The sequence below is a fragment of the Squalius cephalus genome (genome assembly GCF_949319135.1).
Source record: "Squalius cephalus genome assembly, chromosome: 6".
NCBI lineage: Eukaryota > Metazoa > Chordata > Actinopteri > Cypriniformes > Leuciscidae > Squalius > Squalius cephalus.
The window spans coordinates 11,451,115-11,469,921 of NC_137127.1; the positions used below are offsets into that span (position 1 = coordinate 11,451,115).

Consider the following 18,807-nt stretch of genomic DNA (forward strand, 5'->3'; position numbering starts at 1 on the left):
CATAAAAAAATATTTGTTGTTGTTGTTGGCAAAACCCACTGCTTGATGAGATTGTGCCCTCTTTCTTACCACATGGTGACAGTTGAACTCCTTCATAACTGAAGCTTCGTTCAGGAACTCAATGCGTTCACGCATACTGGCGGATTCATTTACAGTCTTGATGGCTACTCTGGTCTCAGGTTCATCTTTGACAACGCCCTTTGCGATGCCCTCATACACCATACCAAAGGAGCCCTGACCCAGCTCACGACACATTGTGATTTTCTCCCGAGCCACTTCCCATTCATCTGGTACATACACTGTGGTTGGAGAAATAAGAGTCAGCACATTTAAACAAGGAGTGCAGTGTAACATAAAAAAACAAATCATACAGTATTGTTTGGCCAAACCCAGATGATGAGGCAATTGGACAATTATAATTAATTGTCTAATCATGAAACTTTCATGATGATTTCATGATTAGACAATTAATTATGGCTGTGACAAGTAATTCAAGTAATATGGATTGCTAATTTACTAGGAAATAAAATAATATATTTTAAAAGTTTTTTTTTTTTTGTTTGTTTGTTTTTAACAAATCTCACAATTTTGTTTCTAATTATGAAATTATTTGTGTTAATGTTATAGTATTTTTTTTTTATGGAAAATGACACAAATACAAATTTAAAAAACATTTGTTTGGCAGTGCAACACTTAAAGACGACCTGGTTTTTAAACCATAATACTCACTTTCAAAAGGACTGAAATATTCAGGGTTTACAGAAGCATAGAGCACACCGTTTCCTAACCTGTCACTATTCCTGAAAGCAAACATACATAAAAAAAAAAAAAAAATGAAAAACAGGACTGGACACTGGAAGTTGAAATAAATTCTATTTTTGAATAGATGGGGCATCAACCTCTTTTTGGTGACAAAGATGACAACGCTGATCACTGCAGTGAGCAAAAATAGCACTACAACAGGGATGATGATGGCCAGATAGAAGGCATTACCATAATTTACTGTAAAAGAGAAGGATATTCAAACAGAATTAAAAACTTTGAAACATTACAGAAACAGGTCTCTCTACATTCTTCCTAAAAATTAAATCATGTATGCATTCCTTACTTTTAGGTGGTGGCACATAGAAGGACACTGGTTCAGTCCAAGACCCATTCCCAGCCAGAGAAGTGGCTCTGACTCGGGTGGAATAATTTCCAGAGGCCAAATTGCTAAGCTGAGCTCCTCTCAGCACTCTGTACTGCTGCCGTGATACACACTCATGCTTCTCAGGCTGAAACACACACACACACATACATACACAGTCGGTTTGTGGCCTTGGCTGCAGTTTTGAACTATTTCTTAATGGTGTATGAGTTAGTTGTCACACTAACCTCAGTTCCCAGACGATATTTGATCTCGTACATGAGGATCAGTCCATTAGGGTGATGAGGTTCAGGCCACCGCAGCAGCACTGTTCCTTCGACTTTCTCATCCCTCTCCTGAATTACAGTGCCCGGAATATCATCCGCTTTGTCTGGAGAAGAACATAATAGTGCTCAAGGCCAGTGCTCTCTTACAGTAATTCAATAAGATTTCAATTGCATTTCAGTTTTAATTGCTGTTAACAAGTCATGCTGCAGGCAGAGTGGAGAATTACTGGAATTTTTATATTTTGTTGGCCTGGATATGCAATCATTTGTGCACAAGTTTGGTTTGTTGGTTTTACTGACCTGCTGGTTTGGTTCTAGAGAACACAAAAGCCGCAGCACTGCAACGGTGGACCTTGTAGTTACAAGCGTGGATGTCGATGCGGTACACAGTGAAGGGCTGCAGGTTGGAAATCTCCATGAACTCTGCATGGGTTTTGCCTTCGGAGAAAGGATACTCTTTCTCCTGCAGCTCTGGGTCAGTGATGTTACTCTCCAGTCCTGTGATGTTCCTGATTGCACCTTGGAGCAGTGTGCCATTGGCCACTCCGAACAGGTCTCGACGCTTCCTGTCTGGAGGTCTGAGACATGGAATAAAAGTGTTAGAGAGGAGGATGACAGGAGAGGAATGAACAGGAGAAGGAAAAGCAAAGGAAATAGAGGAAGAAAGGAAAGGAAAAGGATAGGAAACAAAAAAGGAATGAGGAAAAGGAAAGAAAATGGGAAAAAAGAAATGAAAAGGACAGGAAAGAGGAAAAGGGAAGTAGTCTATGACAATGAAAAAGGAAAGGAAATGGGAAAATAACAGAAGCAGAAAAATGAAAGATGGAAAGGGAAGGGAGCAGTAAATGAGATTAGGAAAGGAAAATATGGAAAAAGGTAGGAAAGAAAATAAAAAAATGACAGTAAGTGGGGCAAGAAAATAAAGGTGAAAAAAGTAAAGAGGAAAAGGAAATGAAGTAGAAAATAACAGTAAGAAATAATAGAAAGATATAGTGCAGTCAGCCTTTGTCAGCAGAGTCTTCACTGGTTTAAAAGCATAAAAGCCAATTACTGCGCACAATTACTCTACAACACACACCACTTCCTTTAACGTGAAAGCCTAATTCTCTAATGGCCTACTAACAGGTCTCTTAGTAACACTGAGGATAGTTGCATTACTCTACAGCCTACAGAGCTCCCTTTTTGTCTTCTGGATCTTATCCATCATTTATCATCCTGAATAATGAGATATTTTAAATTCTTATGACTGCTATGTATCCAGCTAGGCTGGGACTGATCCCTCATGAAAATTTGGTAGTTTTAAAATGAAATGAGAGCTGGGATCCAAGAACTGTTAACTCTCTTGTTTCTACCCTGACCTTTTCCTCTCTTTCTGATTCTCCTTCTCCTTCATGTCCAGATATAAAACAAAAGTCTATTCACGAAGCATTCATATGCACTGTCATTGCTTACTATAAAATATATACTTGCAAATGAAGCAATACACATACAATAAACATTTTTGCAGATGAGAAAATGAAATGGGAAGGCATATTTGGAACAAACATAGAACATCCATAATAATGATATGACGACTTCGCCTCTGACGGTAGAGACAGTGCATGAGGCGATAAGCAAACTAAGGCACTGGCTACAGGTCAACCCTGCCGCCACTAAGGACATGCAGTCAGCAGCAACCACAAGAGCTTACCAGACGCCAACTGACCCACTGCCACTTCACAAATAGGACTAGGCCAGGGCCATAACCTTACCTAGAGCCACTTTTAGGAGACACGTAACGATTTGCTCGCTCAGGATCTCTGTAAAGATTCAATAGTCAGACCAAACAATACGATCCATCACAGATGAGAAAGACAGGATGGTTTGAGATGGACATGAGGGAAACCCCAGAGTGCCAAAATACAAGAGAGGAAAGTGGTAAAAGTGTCAGACACAAAGACTGACAGACAATAAGTGGAGACGACACAAGACAACACAAGTTTTCAGCTTTTGTCAAAAACAGTTTGGGAATTGAATAGACTGATGTATTGAACTGCGGCTGCTTGGCCAATTACCAGAAGAGTTAAGACTTTTTCTCTCAGTGTACCGCCAACTTCATCAACTGATTCTTAAATTGATGTGCTGTCCCTAAACTGGGACAAATTTGGGTCTGCTATACAAAATATCCTGTTGCATTTGCAAAAAGGTGTTTTGCTCCATAGGTGCAACAGAAGGTGTTTTTCCAGACTGACATAGCGACACGCAATGAGTGTCCTATTCAACAGTCTTCAAGAAGCAAATTTACAAGCAATTATGAACTTGACCCACTGATGATTACAAAAGTTTAAACATTACTATAAGCCTTATTCTGTCAGCTCAAATTAATCAACTGAGGAATGACAGTAATGAGAGAAGATCTTTGTGTGTGTTTGCTTTATGTGTGTGAGTGGAAACTTTTAATAAAAGCCAACACAGAACGCTGTAGGGAGGAACAATCAAATCAACCCTAGCCACATTCCATGTCACTTCCAGTGAATAGCACTCCATGATTTATGATAAGGGATTTTGGAAGCAATTGGACACTATTTAATACTCACTAACTAGGGATTCAGATCTCCCTTGAGGGTGTTTACTGTAGAAGATTAAATCATATTGTCACCCTAGCATCACATCAACACCTAGTTCGCTGACAACAACTGATCAAGTGCAAAGAAAACCCTGCTGTGTTTTAAGTACATGTATAAAATACTCTTTAGCAACCTTTAACCCAATTAGGCTTGAACACGAATAGGATCTGCCTCTTGTCTATGGCCATAACTGCTAATTTTAACCTAATTGCTTTTGGCACAGACCGCTGACTAGGAAAAGGTCAGGCTTGTAGCAAGAATGAAACAGACATGTAGACTCACAGGGTCCTGAGGGAAGATTTTGCACCAGCAAACCTCAGTCAGAAGGCGTAATGGCAACACTGACAGCAGCACGTCCAGTCTTTGCTTTTCCCAGGCAGAAAGGCTTTCGTGTCAGTCACCTATTGATGCATAGGCAACACCTCACATCCCCTGGCGCAAACTCAAGTTTTTGCTGAACCACAGGGCTCAAGAATGACACGGGCATTCTTTACAGGGCCGATCAGCTGAGGAGGAGTTTGCAAGGGGAGATGACACGTCCACACCTCCTCTTCCTTTGGAATTCATTAACATTCCACATAGGTTTGCTGTACATTTCCTAGGAGCCGGACACTCCAAAGGAAACAAAGAACGCGTCTGAGGAAGGAGGGAGAGTGAGCAGGCGAGAGGAAGAGAAAAGGGAGACGACCATTGAATGGAAAAACATATCCGCTTCATTCAAGTGTTGAGCATCTCTTTTTTTCTCAGACTCGACCAGTTTCAGAGGCCTTTTCCTTAAGTCTTGATGTCAGTAATGAGGTGTGCTCAATGGGGACGGACAGTGACAAATCTGTCTCCCCAATTTCAAATGCAAACAGTGTGAGGGGGCTCAAAATGGACACCCTAGGGCTGCTGGGGTCAAGATGGAAATAAAAAGTCATCAGTGATGGAGAAAATGATGCCTCACGAGCATCCTGTTACTGAGGGAAAGCATATTTACATTTAGAAAGTCTGTTTTCAATCGATTAGAGATGGAGAGACGGGTTGACGGTGCATCACGCCGTCCATGAGTGAACCGCAAACCATTACCTTGATGAAAATAAGGCTCCAAAAGCAGACGTTTGGGGAAACTAAGTGGTAGAAGATGTTTGGCGACATCGATTTGTGCATCAATACTCATGACTCAAAACCCCGGCCCGGCCCACCCCAAAACACACACACGTTTGCAACCAAATAAACAACCCACAAAAAAGCCTGATTGCAGATGTCCTGAACGAACCCTCGGAAAGTCTCAAAGCATATGCGTCTAAGTAAACCTGAACAGGTTCCTGTGTGCCGTTCTTCGCCTGCATGAGACAAGAAAACATCCGACGCCACAAGCAAGGTAAACAGATAACACAATGCAGACGTCACTCCTCGTTTCAGCAAACAAAAGCCTAACATGGAGCGAGCCCTGAGCCAGCGGCTGCTTTCCAGTCTCATTAATCCAGTCTGCGTCTGTTTGTGCATCCCAAATTACAGCCTGCTGTAGTCTTAATATGCAACCGCCACCGTCGCCCCAGCAACAAACAACGTGGCCGCACAGGCCTGGAGTTCTCAGAGCCGTACCTTTCCCCCCTCACCATCTGATTCTGCTCCAGCCTCCGCTGCTGGCACCTACCCCTTTCCAAAACCTCTTGTTCTGATCTTGTCAGCCCCATGTCGAAATAATTAGGCTTCGGTCTGGGCCTCCAAAATTCTGGTTTTGATTCTATGAAATCAAGCCGCCTCAAGACCATGAGCTCAGACCCGCTTTGATATACGCTCTCCAGGAAGACTGAAAAAATTAAGGGCTTCAGACCACTGTTGTAAACTGTGGCAGAAAGTGCTGGGAGTAACCCAGCCTCTGTTCCTACTGAGGGTTCACCTAACCTTTGCAGTACGCTAGAACAGTAGTTTTCCATCAGGACCCAGATTTCACATTGGACATCAACTGGCAAGTCAACGCACTACAAAAATTGTTTGTCATTCAAAAGTCTACAAAAACGTCTTAAAGCATTTGTGTGTATTACCAAAAAAAACACTTTCAACTCGGCTCTCGTTTTCTTTAAAAAAAGCAAAACTCACTGTAAGGCACTTACAATGACAGTGAATGGCTCATTTTTTGAGGATTCAAAAGCGGAAGTGTGAATCTTATAATATTTTTTAAAAAATATGTATTTCAAATGAATTTAAATGTAATTAATATGAATTCATTTGAATACAAATTATTTCTGTTGAACTTCTTGTATTTGAGCCGTTAAGTGACATTTTTACGGTCAATTTATGATTTTAGGCGTTATGTAGTCATGGCATAAAAGTTGTAAAACTGAACTTTTTAGTAAGGTTGGTAAGCTAATTTTTCACACTAAAATGTGAAGTGTTTCACTTCAACCTAGATTTTTCTTTAAAGTGCCCCTATTATGCTATTATGCGTGAATTAAACACAGTAGCGAACAATGACGTTGATTTTACCATATCAATCCAAGCGCGAGTCCAATAATGAATCATTGGAAGAACTAGTTATTCAACCCGAGGCTCCATCGCAAGGACGACTCGAGCAGGACGTTTCTCAGTGATACGCTACTCAGTTTGAGGTACATTATGAGATGTTGCAACTGTAATTCCTCACCATCAGCATTAACAAGTGCATGTACATCAACAAACCGATTATTTTACTTGTACTTATTTATTTACAGAGTATGTTTCTAATTTATTGCGTTGAACGTGGAAACTGTATCAATAACTGTGCATACATTAGCCGAGCTCTAGTGTGAATGATTGATGTAACAAACGTTGGTAAAACAAATCTTGCTCCATGCTTAATCTTTCCTCAAAGTAGCATTTATAGACACAGTTTTAAGTAATAATGGCCCACAACTTATTAGCTTAAGTATTTCAGTAAGACAGTAATAATGTGAGTTAGCCAGTTAGCAGGAGACCTACACAATATAAAACTCAAAACTACGTATTTTGAACACCATCTTTCAAGAGCAAGCGGTTTAGCGAATCCTGCATTGAACTCCGAGATTTGAGAAGCAGTCGTCAGTAAAATAAAGGGAACACAGCAAAAGTTTAGGATTATACTGCTGTGGTATCATGGTAAAGATGAATTTTAATTGCCTTGGGCAATGAAAAAAAAAAAACTGGCTTTACCTTCACATTGTAGAGCACAGCGTCTTCTCGACATGATGCTGTCCAGTATCCACAGGAATCAGCTGCAGTGTTTGAGGGTTTTCAAGTTTTCCCTGGTGTCTGCGCGCGCAATAAGTGGGCGGGCAATATGCTAATGTTTGTCTTGACGTCACAACGAAACGGCTTACGACTCGTTTGAAAACGATTCATTTCATTGACTCAGAGTCGACTCTTACTTTTGAAAGACATTAACTTTATATACGGTGCACTTTCAGATTTAAAACTTTGAAGGATGTTTTCATTCACTTAGAGCTATGTTACACACTCCATGAAAGGTCATTTTCAAAAATCCATAATAGGGGCACTTTAAATGTTGTCTTGTGTGGTAACATTTTGCAGCAAGTGTTGATTCAACTTTATAGTGAAGCAAAAATATTTCTTTAAAATCAAACATTTAAACCGGATTTAGGCATTTGGGTACCATGCAGGGATGTATAAAGGTTTTCAAATAGCAGGAGATCCAAGAATCCACTAAACCAAACATTTGACCACTTGATACGATCTAAAAGCTTCAGAAAGTGCCATCAGTGCATGCGTCATACCTGGGTGTGAAGATGGAGTTGTGCAGGAAGTTCTCAAAGACTTTGCGATAAGATCGGTCTTCAGCTTCCGCCTTTAGGTCCTCCTTGGTTTTTGGGCAGGGGCAGCAGCCCTTTTCACCCCCGCTAACATCTGATTTGGTAGGCTTTGTGTCGCCCTCCATGTCCGACAAAGCCGTGGCTGAGATGCGGATGGGGATCTTTAGCTCTGTATTACAAAACAATGACACAGACTAAACTGATCAAGCAATAAGAACACAAGCTGCACACATTTATAAAGTTGTTGTACAATTTTCTGAAATACCTAATATCTGATTGATAAAGTCTGCCATGGCATAATAACGGGCCTAGTCACACGATTTCCCACATAGCTGAACTAGGTTTTGGTCTCGTTTCACTAAACAGTCTCTTTCTTCTCACAAAAAATAAATAATTTAAACTGAAATTAATTTTTCAAATCCATTTATTTATTTGGCAAGTAACAATGTAGGAACTGGGATAAATGTACACTCATTTACATTTGAAGTGGATCAAAACCTATCAGAGTTATACATGAATTTGGAACAATACCCGTTCTTGTCTTAGGACAACTTTTTTGAACCACTTTAAATGTTGACTACTGTATATATCAATGCTGAAATAACAGCTGAAGGGGGCCGACGGGTGAAGATTAGAGGTAGACATTAGACGAAGCAAAAGTGCACGTTAAATGTGCACACTTACCTTTAGAGCAGTAGTTATGATGAAACAGTTCACGGTCTTCTGCTTGCTGCTGCCAACGGAGTAGGTAGAATGTTTTGTTTCCGTTGGGAGAGATGGGAGGAGACCACTTCACCATCAGGGATGAGGAGGAGTTGGCATATGCACGGGCATCGAGGGGCATTGATGGCGCTGTGGAATAGCAAGATAATAGTTGGTGTAATACTTCAAATTGTAGATTAGATACTGGATATTAGGTGGATATAGGAGGGATAGTGGTGAAGCCAACCTGATGCATTGGTGCGGATGTAGACAACCTCACTCTTAGCCCCCATTATATGCTTGTCCTCCACAACCAGGGTAACGGCTTTCACAAAGACGGCATATTGTGTCCAGGGTTTAAGAGGGGACAGAAGTACCCCTGGGTCTGTTGATTTCTCTGGAGGAAGGTCCACATCCACCATGTTCCAGCTATTAGAACCACATCCGTCTTGTCCGTCAAATTCTGTGATGTTCTGGAATGGTCTACATCGAGACAACAGCGCACAGATGCTTTCAGTATACATTTACATAATGTTTCATCACAACTCTGCTAACAAACTCGATGTGAATAATATGTCTATAATAGTAACTTCTAGCAGTCTGAAACTTACGCCTCCTTGTAATACACGATGAAGCTGATGAGGTCTCTGTAGTCAGGTGGTCGATATCGCTCCCAAGTGAGCTTTATCCGAGTACTCTGAGTGTGGTTGGATTTGAACTTTAGAATATAACTCTCACCTAGAAGAGGGGTCATAAGAGAGATTTAACTAAAAGCACCCATAAGAGTTCTTCAACTTGAATATAAGACTGTGCCATGGCCTTTCCATCTTTCATAAGCTTCTAGGAATCAAAGTGGTATTAGAAAAGGCACTTCTGTTAATGTCTCACCAGTCTAGAGTCAGAGCAATTATGTTCTGCGGAAAAAATACGACCACATTGAATAAGCCATTATCATCGTTCTTCAAAGCGAATTTGCCCTATGCAGAAATCTGTCAAACACATAATAGAGCAGGTACAGAAGAATGACTGGGACACCCTGGGAGCAATATGCTTTTTAAGATCCTACATGTCATCACTTGGATCAGTGATTCAGAAACATGGCTTTTCCTGTCACTGCTGCGCTGATGACACACAACTCTACCTCTCATTCCAGCCTGATGATCCAACGGTAGCTGCTCGCATCTCAGCCTGCCTGACAGACATTTCTGGCTGGATGAAGGACCACCACCTTCAACTAAACCTTGCAAAGACAGAACTGCTTGTGGTCCCGGCCAACCAAACACTACACCAACCAACTTCTCCATTCAATTTGGTTTGTCATCCATAACTCCTTCAAGGTCAGCCAGGAACCTTGACGTTGTGATTGATGATCAATTGAACTTCACAGACCACATTGCTAGAACTGCCCGGTCCTGCAGATTTGCCTTATACAACATTAGGAGGATCAGGCCCTTCCTATCAGAGCATGTTACACAACTCCTTGTCCAAGCGCTTGTTGTACTGTAATGCTCTCCTGGCTGGTCTTCTAGCTTGCACTGTCAAACCTTTGCAACTGAACCAGAATGCTGCAGCAAGAGTGGTCTTTAACGAGCCGAAGAGAGCACACGTCACTCCTCTCCTCACTAAATTGCACTGGTTGCCAGTTGCCGCTCGCTTCAAATTCAAGTCACTGACGTTTGCCTACAGAACAACCACTGGCTCTGCACCCTTTTACCTAAACTCATTACTTCAGACCTACGTGGCATCCAGAAACTTGCGCTCTGCAAGTGAACGTCGTCTTGTGGTGCCATCTCAAAGAGGCACAAAATCTCTTTCTCTGACCTTTACCTTGACTGTTCCCTGCTGGTGGAATGATCTGCCAAACTCAACCAGAGCTGCTGAGTCCGTAGCCATTTTCAAGAAATGGCTAAAGACACATCTTTTTCAGCAGCACTTGATACATTAATACTAACATTTTCTCTTCTATTCTATATCTATTTATTAAACAAATTTAATTAAATTAAAATGTAAATGTAAGAGTCTTGAGTGATGTCTTTGTAGAGAGATAATGCTGTCGTCTACCAACCAGTTCAACTGCCTTAAAAAGTATGTGGACATTAAAGCCTCACTTACAAATGCCAATGCATTATATAAATAATAAAACAATATATATATACTGTTCAAAATGAAGATAAAAAGTATTTGGACACTTTCTAAGGACTGTTAACTGACTCTACATCTACTAAAAATGATCTTGACATCAGTTGGTTTAAAGTAATTGCAAAAATGTTACTGTTCTGAGAAAAGCTCTAGAATCATGTGTTTGCAGAAGCCACCTGGCTTTATAATTTGAAGTGTGAAAAATTTCTAATAAAAAAAAAACAATTTTATATAGGTATGATATTTTTTTATTTACAGATAGAATATTTAATTTACAATTCAATGTCCTTCAATTATTGATGAAATTATACTGAAATTATTTCGATTAATTATTTAATAAATTATAATGAAATCTTTTTTTTCATTAAATGATTATTAATCACAGAAATCTATTTTGCGCAAATGTGTATTTTTAACTACAGCCTGTCATAAAAACAACCAAATGGTTAAACAATTAAATTTTGATTCAGTAACTGCTCTGACAGAATCGGTGACATTATGACACTTTTTAAGTTATTCTTTTAAAGAAACCTGTCAATTGTTCAAGAGTCTTGAGTGCAGTCAGCAAAGACAACAAAATAGAAAGACATGTTGTCTTGACATTATGTTTGTCGTCTTATCTCATCACATTTACTTCAAAATCACAACTTTAACTCTTTCCTTGCCATTGACAGAAATTTTCATAATTTGTGAGACAACATTGACGGAATTTTCCGGCTTTCCGTGTTTTCACTGTTATACGGTAGGAAGCGCTATTACATATCTTTTGAATCTCCTGATCAAAATATATGCGAAGAAGATGCAGAAACAAGCGATATCATATGTAATCATATGCATATGTAAAATAACGTGATCACAACATTAAACCGCATATCAATCAAAACTGCCTAACGTTACTGAATGAAATGTCGACCCAGGACAAGGTTCATGACTATGCAAGCATTAGGTTGTTGATAGACTCAATCTACTCCATCAATGTTTTGATCATCGTTCTAAAATCCGATCTGCATGTAGTCTTTGACAAACACGTGATTTTCTCAGCTTTTTGCTCAAAGTGTTACTTTTTTATGAAACTTACCCACATTCAAGTGTTAATAAAAAAGAATGGATGGAGCTAGAATAAAACAGGCTTTTTTGTTTAAAGGGTAGAGGGTCTATTCTTTCTTTTGATATAGTGCATGTTCAGATATTCAAAAAACGAAATATTCTGAAGGCCATGAAATTGAGAGTGGGGAAAATATCAATTCATTTAAAATAAAATTCCTTTAGCTTTGGCACTGCAGATTCAGCAGTGGCAGAGCACCACAGGAAACACTTTAGCTGGTGGAAAAGCAGCTAAAGTGTTTCCTGTGGTGCTCTGCCACTGCTGAATCGGAGTAGTATTTTGTCTACTCACAACTTGCTCGCTCTCCATTGCTACGAACGTCGTCCTCTTCCATCTTCTGCTTTACGCCAGTCTTCTCCCACATTTTCTGGATCTCAGACATGCAAAGCTTGGGATTGAAGCGAAAGAAGAGTTTCCCAGCTCTAATGGTCAGATTGTGCTGACTCCAGTCCCACAAGTACTGCAAGTTCTGGTTGTCCACCGCATAGAATGCATAAATCCTATAGTAGGAAAAACACACACACAACGAAACAACTAAGTATTAAATACTAAATGTATTATTTCTAATGTAAGTATAATCTAAGCAAAGAAAGGAATGAGAATGATCGGATCTGGTTATTCACGTGATGAATGTGATATGTGTGAAAACAACAACTGAAGCGCATGCACAGATTGTATTTCATTAAAGCACACGCGGAGATCAGGGCTCAGAAAAGGGTTTAGGATGACTTCTACAGCTGCACCCGACTGAGTCGCACTGAACTCCTCAGGAACGTGGAGAATGCCTGCGCTGCTTACAAGCATTCCTCAAGATGAAACTCAACCCTAGTGAGATCACAACAGAAGAGTTCCCACAGCCTCCCTCAGACATCCTCCGTAAAATCATGGGAGGGACAATGAGTCAGATAGCAAATACTGATTTATATACTTGATACTTCAGTACTTACATGAATGTGCATGATATCAAATTGCTTAATCAGGAGGTTAAATGTATACTTCTTTGTGTACGAACAACATACGTACATTAGCTGAATCTCTCGACTTAGCTTTACGAGTCTGAGCTGTACATTCCATTAGAGCAGACATTTTATTACTTTCACCCGTTCCTATGGAAACCCTTGAAGACACGTGTTGCAATCAGGGAATGGTGAAGGACACAGAGTGTTACAAGAAATATTCATGTTCTTTTTGTTTCAGACATGAGACTATGTTGCAACGTGACTACCATGCTGGTGCAGAAGCTGAGTTTTGGAAAATAATAGATGGTAATCATTTTTGATCAGCAACAAACCACCTACCAGCTGGTCTAACTCGCTTGGTCGCTTCAAAAGTTTGGGGTCAGTAAGATTTTTGTTTTTTAAAGAAATTCATATTTTTATTCAACAAGATTAATCAAAAGTGACAAAAGACTTATAATGTTACAAATCTTGTTTCAAATAAATTCTGTTCTTTTGAACCTTTTTGTTTTACTGTTTAAAAAACTGTTTTTAACAAAATAATAAGAAATAATAATAATAAGGAATGAATAAGAAATGTTTCTTGAGCAGCAAATCAGCATATAAGAATAATTTCTGAAGGATCATACAGGAAAACTGTAGTTATGGTTGCTGAAAATTCAGCTTCTTAATCACAGGAATAAATTGCATTTTATTATATATTAAAATAGAAAACAGTTGTTTTAAATTGTAATAACATTTCACAATATTACTGTTTTTATATTTGAATAATACAGCATAATAGACTTACTGACTCAAATTTTTGGACGGTTGTCAATGGGAGACTAATCTTAAATTTCTTAGTATATTAATATATAATATAATACATTTTTATAACATTCTTACAGATATAACGTGTATAAAAAAAATCAAAGACCTATTTCCAACAAAGTCCTACTCTTAGGTGCAAAAACAACTAAATAAAACAATAGATTCATTCAGACATAATCACACCGGTATTATTTTAACGGAGAGCAGTCCTTTTTTTCATCTGATGAAGATACTGATCAAATAACACGCTTAAGGCTGAAATTATCTCCACATTAGAGGAGTCAAACTGCCATTCAAGATGACACGATTGATCTTGATAGTCCTATGCAGGCCAACAAATAACTAGTGTTCAGTGAGACATATAGCATATTTACAGCACATGTTTTGCAGGCTAACTCTGTTCTGTGCACAATCAATCATCAACATGCCACGACAATAGTTATGTGTTTTATATGCCTTACTGCTCTGACAGCTCTTCTCCATTAATGTATCGCAAACTTTTGAGGAAGGACAGAGAGCCCAGAGTTTGAGAGTGTTTGATCTTTACATATCCAGTGACTGTCTGGATCAGGCCCATGAAACTCTCCAGCTCTGATGCAATGTTATCTGCGGAAAAAGAGAGAGAGAGAGAGAGAGATAGACAGTGTGAGAGGGGAGACAGACAGACAGACAGACAGACAGAGAGAAAGAGATATGACACTGGAGCAACACAAACCAAATCCCAAAGGACACACAGTGTCTGCACTAACTCATCACTTTATCAGTGTGAGTGATACATGGGTGGCAGCCAGAGTCCTGCACACGGGTGGGGATGGGTGAACCTCTATTTACGTTGTCATCTGCGGTGCGGGTCGGGAACGGTCCTGTGCTTATTTGTGTTTACGCTCTGTAGTCTGAAGACTGTCAAAGGTTTCTAATTACAATGCGATTTTCAGAGCTGTGCATTGTAGCCAATCGCGCAGCAACTGAAGTGATTGACATTTTCAGTCATTAAGGGAGTGCTTTTTGCTCGCTTTCTGTATATAATCTATTTGCAATTTGAATAAAAGTTTTATTTTTTTGCTGCTAAGAGGACCAACGGACACATATACACTGCAGAGACACATTTAACATTTAAATGCAGAGTGAATCCACTATAATATCCTCGATATTATATGACAGTAAAGGCTCGTATTTGTTCTTATAATCTATGGAGACCTCTAATCATCTGTATGGGCAGATTGTTTACATGATGTAGGAAAATGTTTTGTATTGTTTACACGATGGATGCACATTCTCATCTTGTGTCTACATCAGCGTGTCTATTTTTCTTAAATGCATCAACTCAGAATGGCTAATGTTGGTTTGACTGCTTGTGTTACATGAGAAAATAAATATTTTTTTGTCAATCTGATGTAGTAGATTTAATGTGGGTGTAGTAGTTCGGGTCTTTTATGTCAAATGGGTCGAGTCGGGTACAGAATTAAATCAGTGCTGCTGTCGGATTATGGGTCGTGTGTTCTGTGAAGTACTGCGGGTGCGAGTTTACCAAACAGGACCAGTGCAGGACTCTGCTGGCAGCAACTGTCCCATTATGTCACCCCAGGAAAATAAAAACAATAATCAGGGTCTACCAGCGTTTGACCAATGATTTTCATGATCTTTCCTGCCGTTCCTGATTACTGGATAAGGGTTTAAAAAAATATTTGTACATTTAAAATAATAATTATACAAATAATACAAATTTTAAATTGATTTTCATTTGTGTATCAGGTACCAATCTTTAGGGAATAAATATTTAAATAATGATAAGTTTAGGGTACAAATGTCTCCTATATGTTGTTTTTTGATTTTATATTTTTAATTAAAAAAATATATTGTTCCAAAGCACTGTTAAAAATACTAATATTTTAAGTTAATGTGAACTTTGACAGCCCTAAAATACTTTTTGCAAAAAAAAATTCTCTCAATTCTCAATTTTAGTAAAAAAAAAAAAAAACTGTACCAATGACATTGACTTTATTGACTAATATTGACAAAATATTTTAAAAAAATATATTTTTTTTTTTATCACCAAAAAAGGGATGTTTTGGGGTGAAAACCCAATTAAAAATTGTATAATTTTATTAAAAAAAAATTAAACATCTAGCAGTTTAAATATGAACAGAGTGCAACTAAAAAATACTATAAAAAAATTCTAATATTTTACTCTTTATCATAAAATTCCCATGTTGGATATCACAATTTGAACATTCTTTGATAATTCCAGGTTTTCCATGACAGAATGTTCATGTCATTTGTGTCAGAAAAGGGTCATTTGTGGAGAAAAGGTTGAGAGTGAGGGTACTTACTGCCCCGCCGGATGTTGATGTGCAGGTTGCCTTTGATGACCGTGCAGCCCTGCAGGGACTGAGCAGCATCCACTGAGTCAATTGTTTTAGTTTCGCAGACCTTATCGCACAGTCCGTCACAGGCACTACAAAACATACTGCAGATGGGAGAGAGAGGGAGAAGAAGGGAGAGTAAGTGTCAAGGACAGGTTCCAGCCACACACACAGACAGACTCCAAACAGGCAAACGCCATTGAACCGTGACAGGATTATTGTGTCTCACCAAAACATGAAGAATATTTAAGGCTTGTTTTTGACAAACACAAGGTCACTGCTTTATGCACTTAACAGAGTCACTGCTTAAACCCTGGGTTTTATGTGAAAAGAGGATCATTAAATCAGCAGTGAGGCAAAACCAGGTCTGGTCAATTTAAAGGCAAAACAGACTCAGCATCTAAAAAGTTACATGGAAAAGTTTGTTAATATTTTACTTGAAAAGTGCAGGTGTCTAAGTAAAGTCCAAGGTGTGGTAATTACAATCTCCTTTACCTGGTTTAAACACGTTCCAGCATGTTACATACTACCTGAAAGTGAACAGGCCTGGATTTTGAATATTGAAGATCACAAATCTCAATCTAACCCTTCAAATCAGCACATACATCTTAATGGCAACATAAATAGCAGCTTTAGACCAATGGCTGTGGAAAGTGTAGTCAGGTTTGACTTGGTGTTAATCATGGAACCTGAACCTACAGAAACAGGCAGAGCTGATGTTTAGGACCGATTCTGTGGTAGTATTTCCCTTTTAAGCATTATGGATTTATAAATGAAGAGGAAGTTCAAGAGGAATATTTAATCTATTCTCACCAATAAGGTCTTTTTTGCTATCTGAATTGAATCTTCTATCTCACTAGCCATGCTGAGCACCTTCTACTTAAGCCTCGACATCGTTTCTATGAGTTTGGTGATAAACCAGGTAAAGCACTTGCATTACAACTTAGACTACAAACTGCAAAAAGCTTTATTTCTCAAGTCCTAACCCCAGTAGGAAATATTGTATCAGACCCCCAAGAAATGTATTCTTCTTTAAATCATTCAAAATGATTCTAATTTTTTTGAAAATCTTGACATCCATAAATCAGTACTAAGTCAAAAACCAAATTAGATGATCCTATTAGTCTAACCGAAATTCTGCAAGCTATTACACAGATGCAGAGTGGAAAATCCCCGGGTCCAGATGGCTTTCCCACAGAGTTTTTAAAAAAGTTTTCTCCTTGGCTTTCCCCTCTACTTCTCTTGGTTTTTGAAGAATCCATAAATAATGGTGATCTTCCTCTCTCCATGCGCCAGGTGTCAATTTCACTGATTTTTGAAACCTAATAAAAAAACCTAATCATTTTTTTTTTTTAAAAACCTAGACTGAGGGTCTAGAAGATCATTTGAAACTGTAACCTACTTTTTTTTGTGTACACTCACATCAAAACGTGATTTTATAAAACAAAGAAACCGGCACTTTCTGCCACGTCGGTCTCCAAACTTTTTTCAGGAGCATATTCTAAACTCAGCGTCTACTTTCCACTGATATGATATGCGAAACATTTCTATAGAAAGCTTGAAATGTCTTCTTTTAAATGAAACCATTTAAATCAAAAACAAACATTCTCTGATTATGTAATCCATATCAAACCAACAAGAGGTAGTCTTTCCCATCTGAGCTCATTATCTATAATGTGGTCACACCCACAGGCAGCACAGCCTATTAATTAAAGCAGAAGCAAATATTGAAGAAACAAAAATTTTACCCATGAACAAAAAAAAATACAAAAGCTTAATTCTCGATTTGCCGTTTCATAAAAAAGAAAGAAAAGTTTATCATTTTTCTATTTTTTTAAGTTCAAAATCAATATCTCAAGAAGGTACACAAACTTTTGTCATTTTCTTTAGTTTTCTTTAGTTTTTGTTTCAACTTTAATTAGTTTTAATTTAGTTAATTGCCAGAGAAGCCTTTAGTTTTTTCATCTAATATTTATATTTTATTTCAGCTTTATTTAAATTATTGGTTTTTAATAGTTTTAATTTAATAATACTGCAGAAGCATAAAGACACACTCTTGGCACTGGTGTCTAATGAGGCAACCCTACATCCAGCTCTGGCGGCATACCTCTCAGTGTCATTTCGGGTGAATCCGGGCGGGCATTCTGGCATACACTCTCCGTTGTGGATGACGAAGTCGACCTCGCTGGGTAGGTGAACACGGGCACACATGTCCATGGTGATGCAGCGCCAGCCTTCAAACTTGTAGGTGCCCGGTGGGCAGGCCTCAACGCAGCGGTCCTCGTGAAAGTAATGCTGGCAGGCGGCACATGCCTTATCATTGTTTGGTTCAGTGCAGCTGCCCAGGCACTGGGGTGACAGCACTTGCCCTCATCCGTGCATGCCCTCTTCTCACACATCTTTGGGCACACTTGAAAAGAAAAGCATAAATATAGAGAAAAATGTCAGTTGCGGTTACAAAGAAGAAGAGTGAGTTTATAAATTGTAATATAAAAGGCAACATTGTAAATCAATTGAACGTGTTTTCTGGAGTTAAAAACATTTGAGAGGTTCTTCTGAGGCTTAAACGTTGAATTTGAATACTAATATAAGATTAGTTTAAGCAATCAAAGAACACTTATTCTCCTGTGTGTGTGTTTTATTAATCTCTGTATGTGTCTCTGCGTGTGTTCTGGAGTAAGAGGGGAGCTAGCATTAAGATTAGTTAACTGTAAAACAAAAATGGCTGAGGTCGGCTATGAGAACGGGGCACGGAGGAGGAGGACGCCCTGTGTGAAGTCAGGATGCAGGGCCTGGCGTTGCTGTGTGCCAGCCTTGTTAGTAAACTGCAGCTCTGGATTCATTACAGCTAAATATTATTACTGTTAGATACTGTTGAGGGAATTTAGAGGATAGGGAGGAGGGGGAGAGGAAGAGTAGAGCAAGAAATGAAGCCAAAAAGTC

General features: G+C 38.9%; 2 protein-coding genes across 6 annotated transcripts in view; one reads left to right on the top strand and one right to left on the bottom strand.

The window, feature by feature from the left end:
• The window catches only part of pgpep1l (pyroglutamyl-peptidase I like), a 62,855-nt gene that overhangs the window by 14,627 nt on the left and 29,421 nt on the right, over window positions 1-18,807 (top strand). For 2 of the 5 annotated variants that reach the window (XM_079875107.1, XM_079875104.1), the window contains one exon: window positions 9,645-9,962. The exons of 2 other annotated variants lie outside the window; for them this stretch is intronic. In XM_079875107.1, the coding sequence (XP_079731233.1) occupies window positions 9,645-9,818 (174 nt within the window). In that variant the 3' untranslated portion in view covers window positions 9,819-9,962. Of the gene's footprint in view, window positions 1-9,644; window positions 9,963-12,932; window positions 13,190-18,807 lie in introns of those variants that run through there. One more of the 5 variants, XM_079875108.1, reaches the window with a different exon arrangement.
• Window positions 1-18,807, bottom strand: part of igf1ra (insulin-like growth factor 1a receptor) — a 97,116-nt gene that overhangs the window by 11,726 nt on the left and 66,583 nt on the right. The window contains 15 exon segments of the mRNA XM_079875102.1: window positions 70-299; window positions 730-800; window positions 900-1,002; window positions 1,109-1,274; window positions 1,375-1,517; window positions 1,714-1,991; window positions 7,754-7,958; window positions 8,474-8,641; window positions 8,739-8,974; window positions 9,103-9,229; window positions 12,027-12,235; window positions 13,963-14,107; window positions 15,832-15,968; window positions 17,972-18,218; window positions 18,221-18,274. Coding sequence (XP_079731228.1) covers window positions 70-299; window positions 730-800; window positions 900-1,002; window positions 1,109-1,274; window positions 1,375-1,517; window positions 1,714-1,991; window positions 7,754-7,958; window positions 8,474-8,641; window positions 8,739-8,974; window positions 9,103-9,229; window positions 12,027-12,235; window positions 13,963-14,107; window positions 15,832-15,968; window positions 17,972-18,218; window positions 18,221-18,274 — 2,519 coding nt within the window.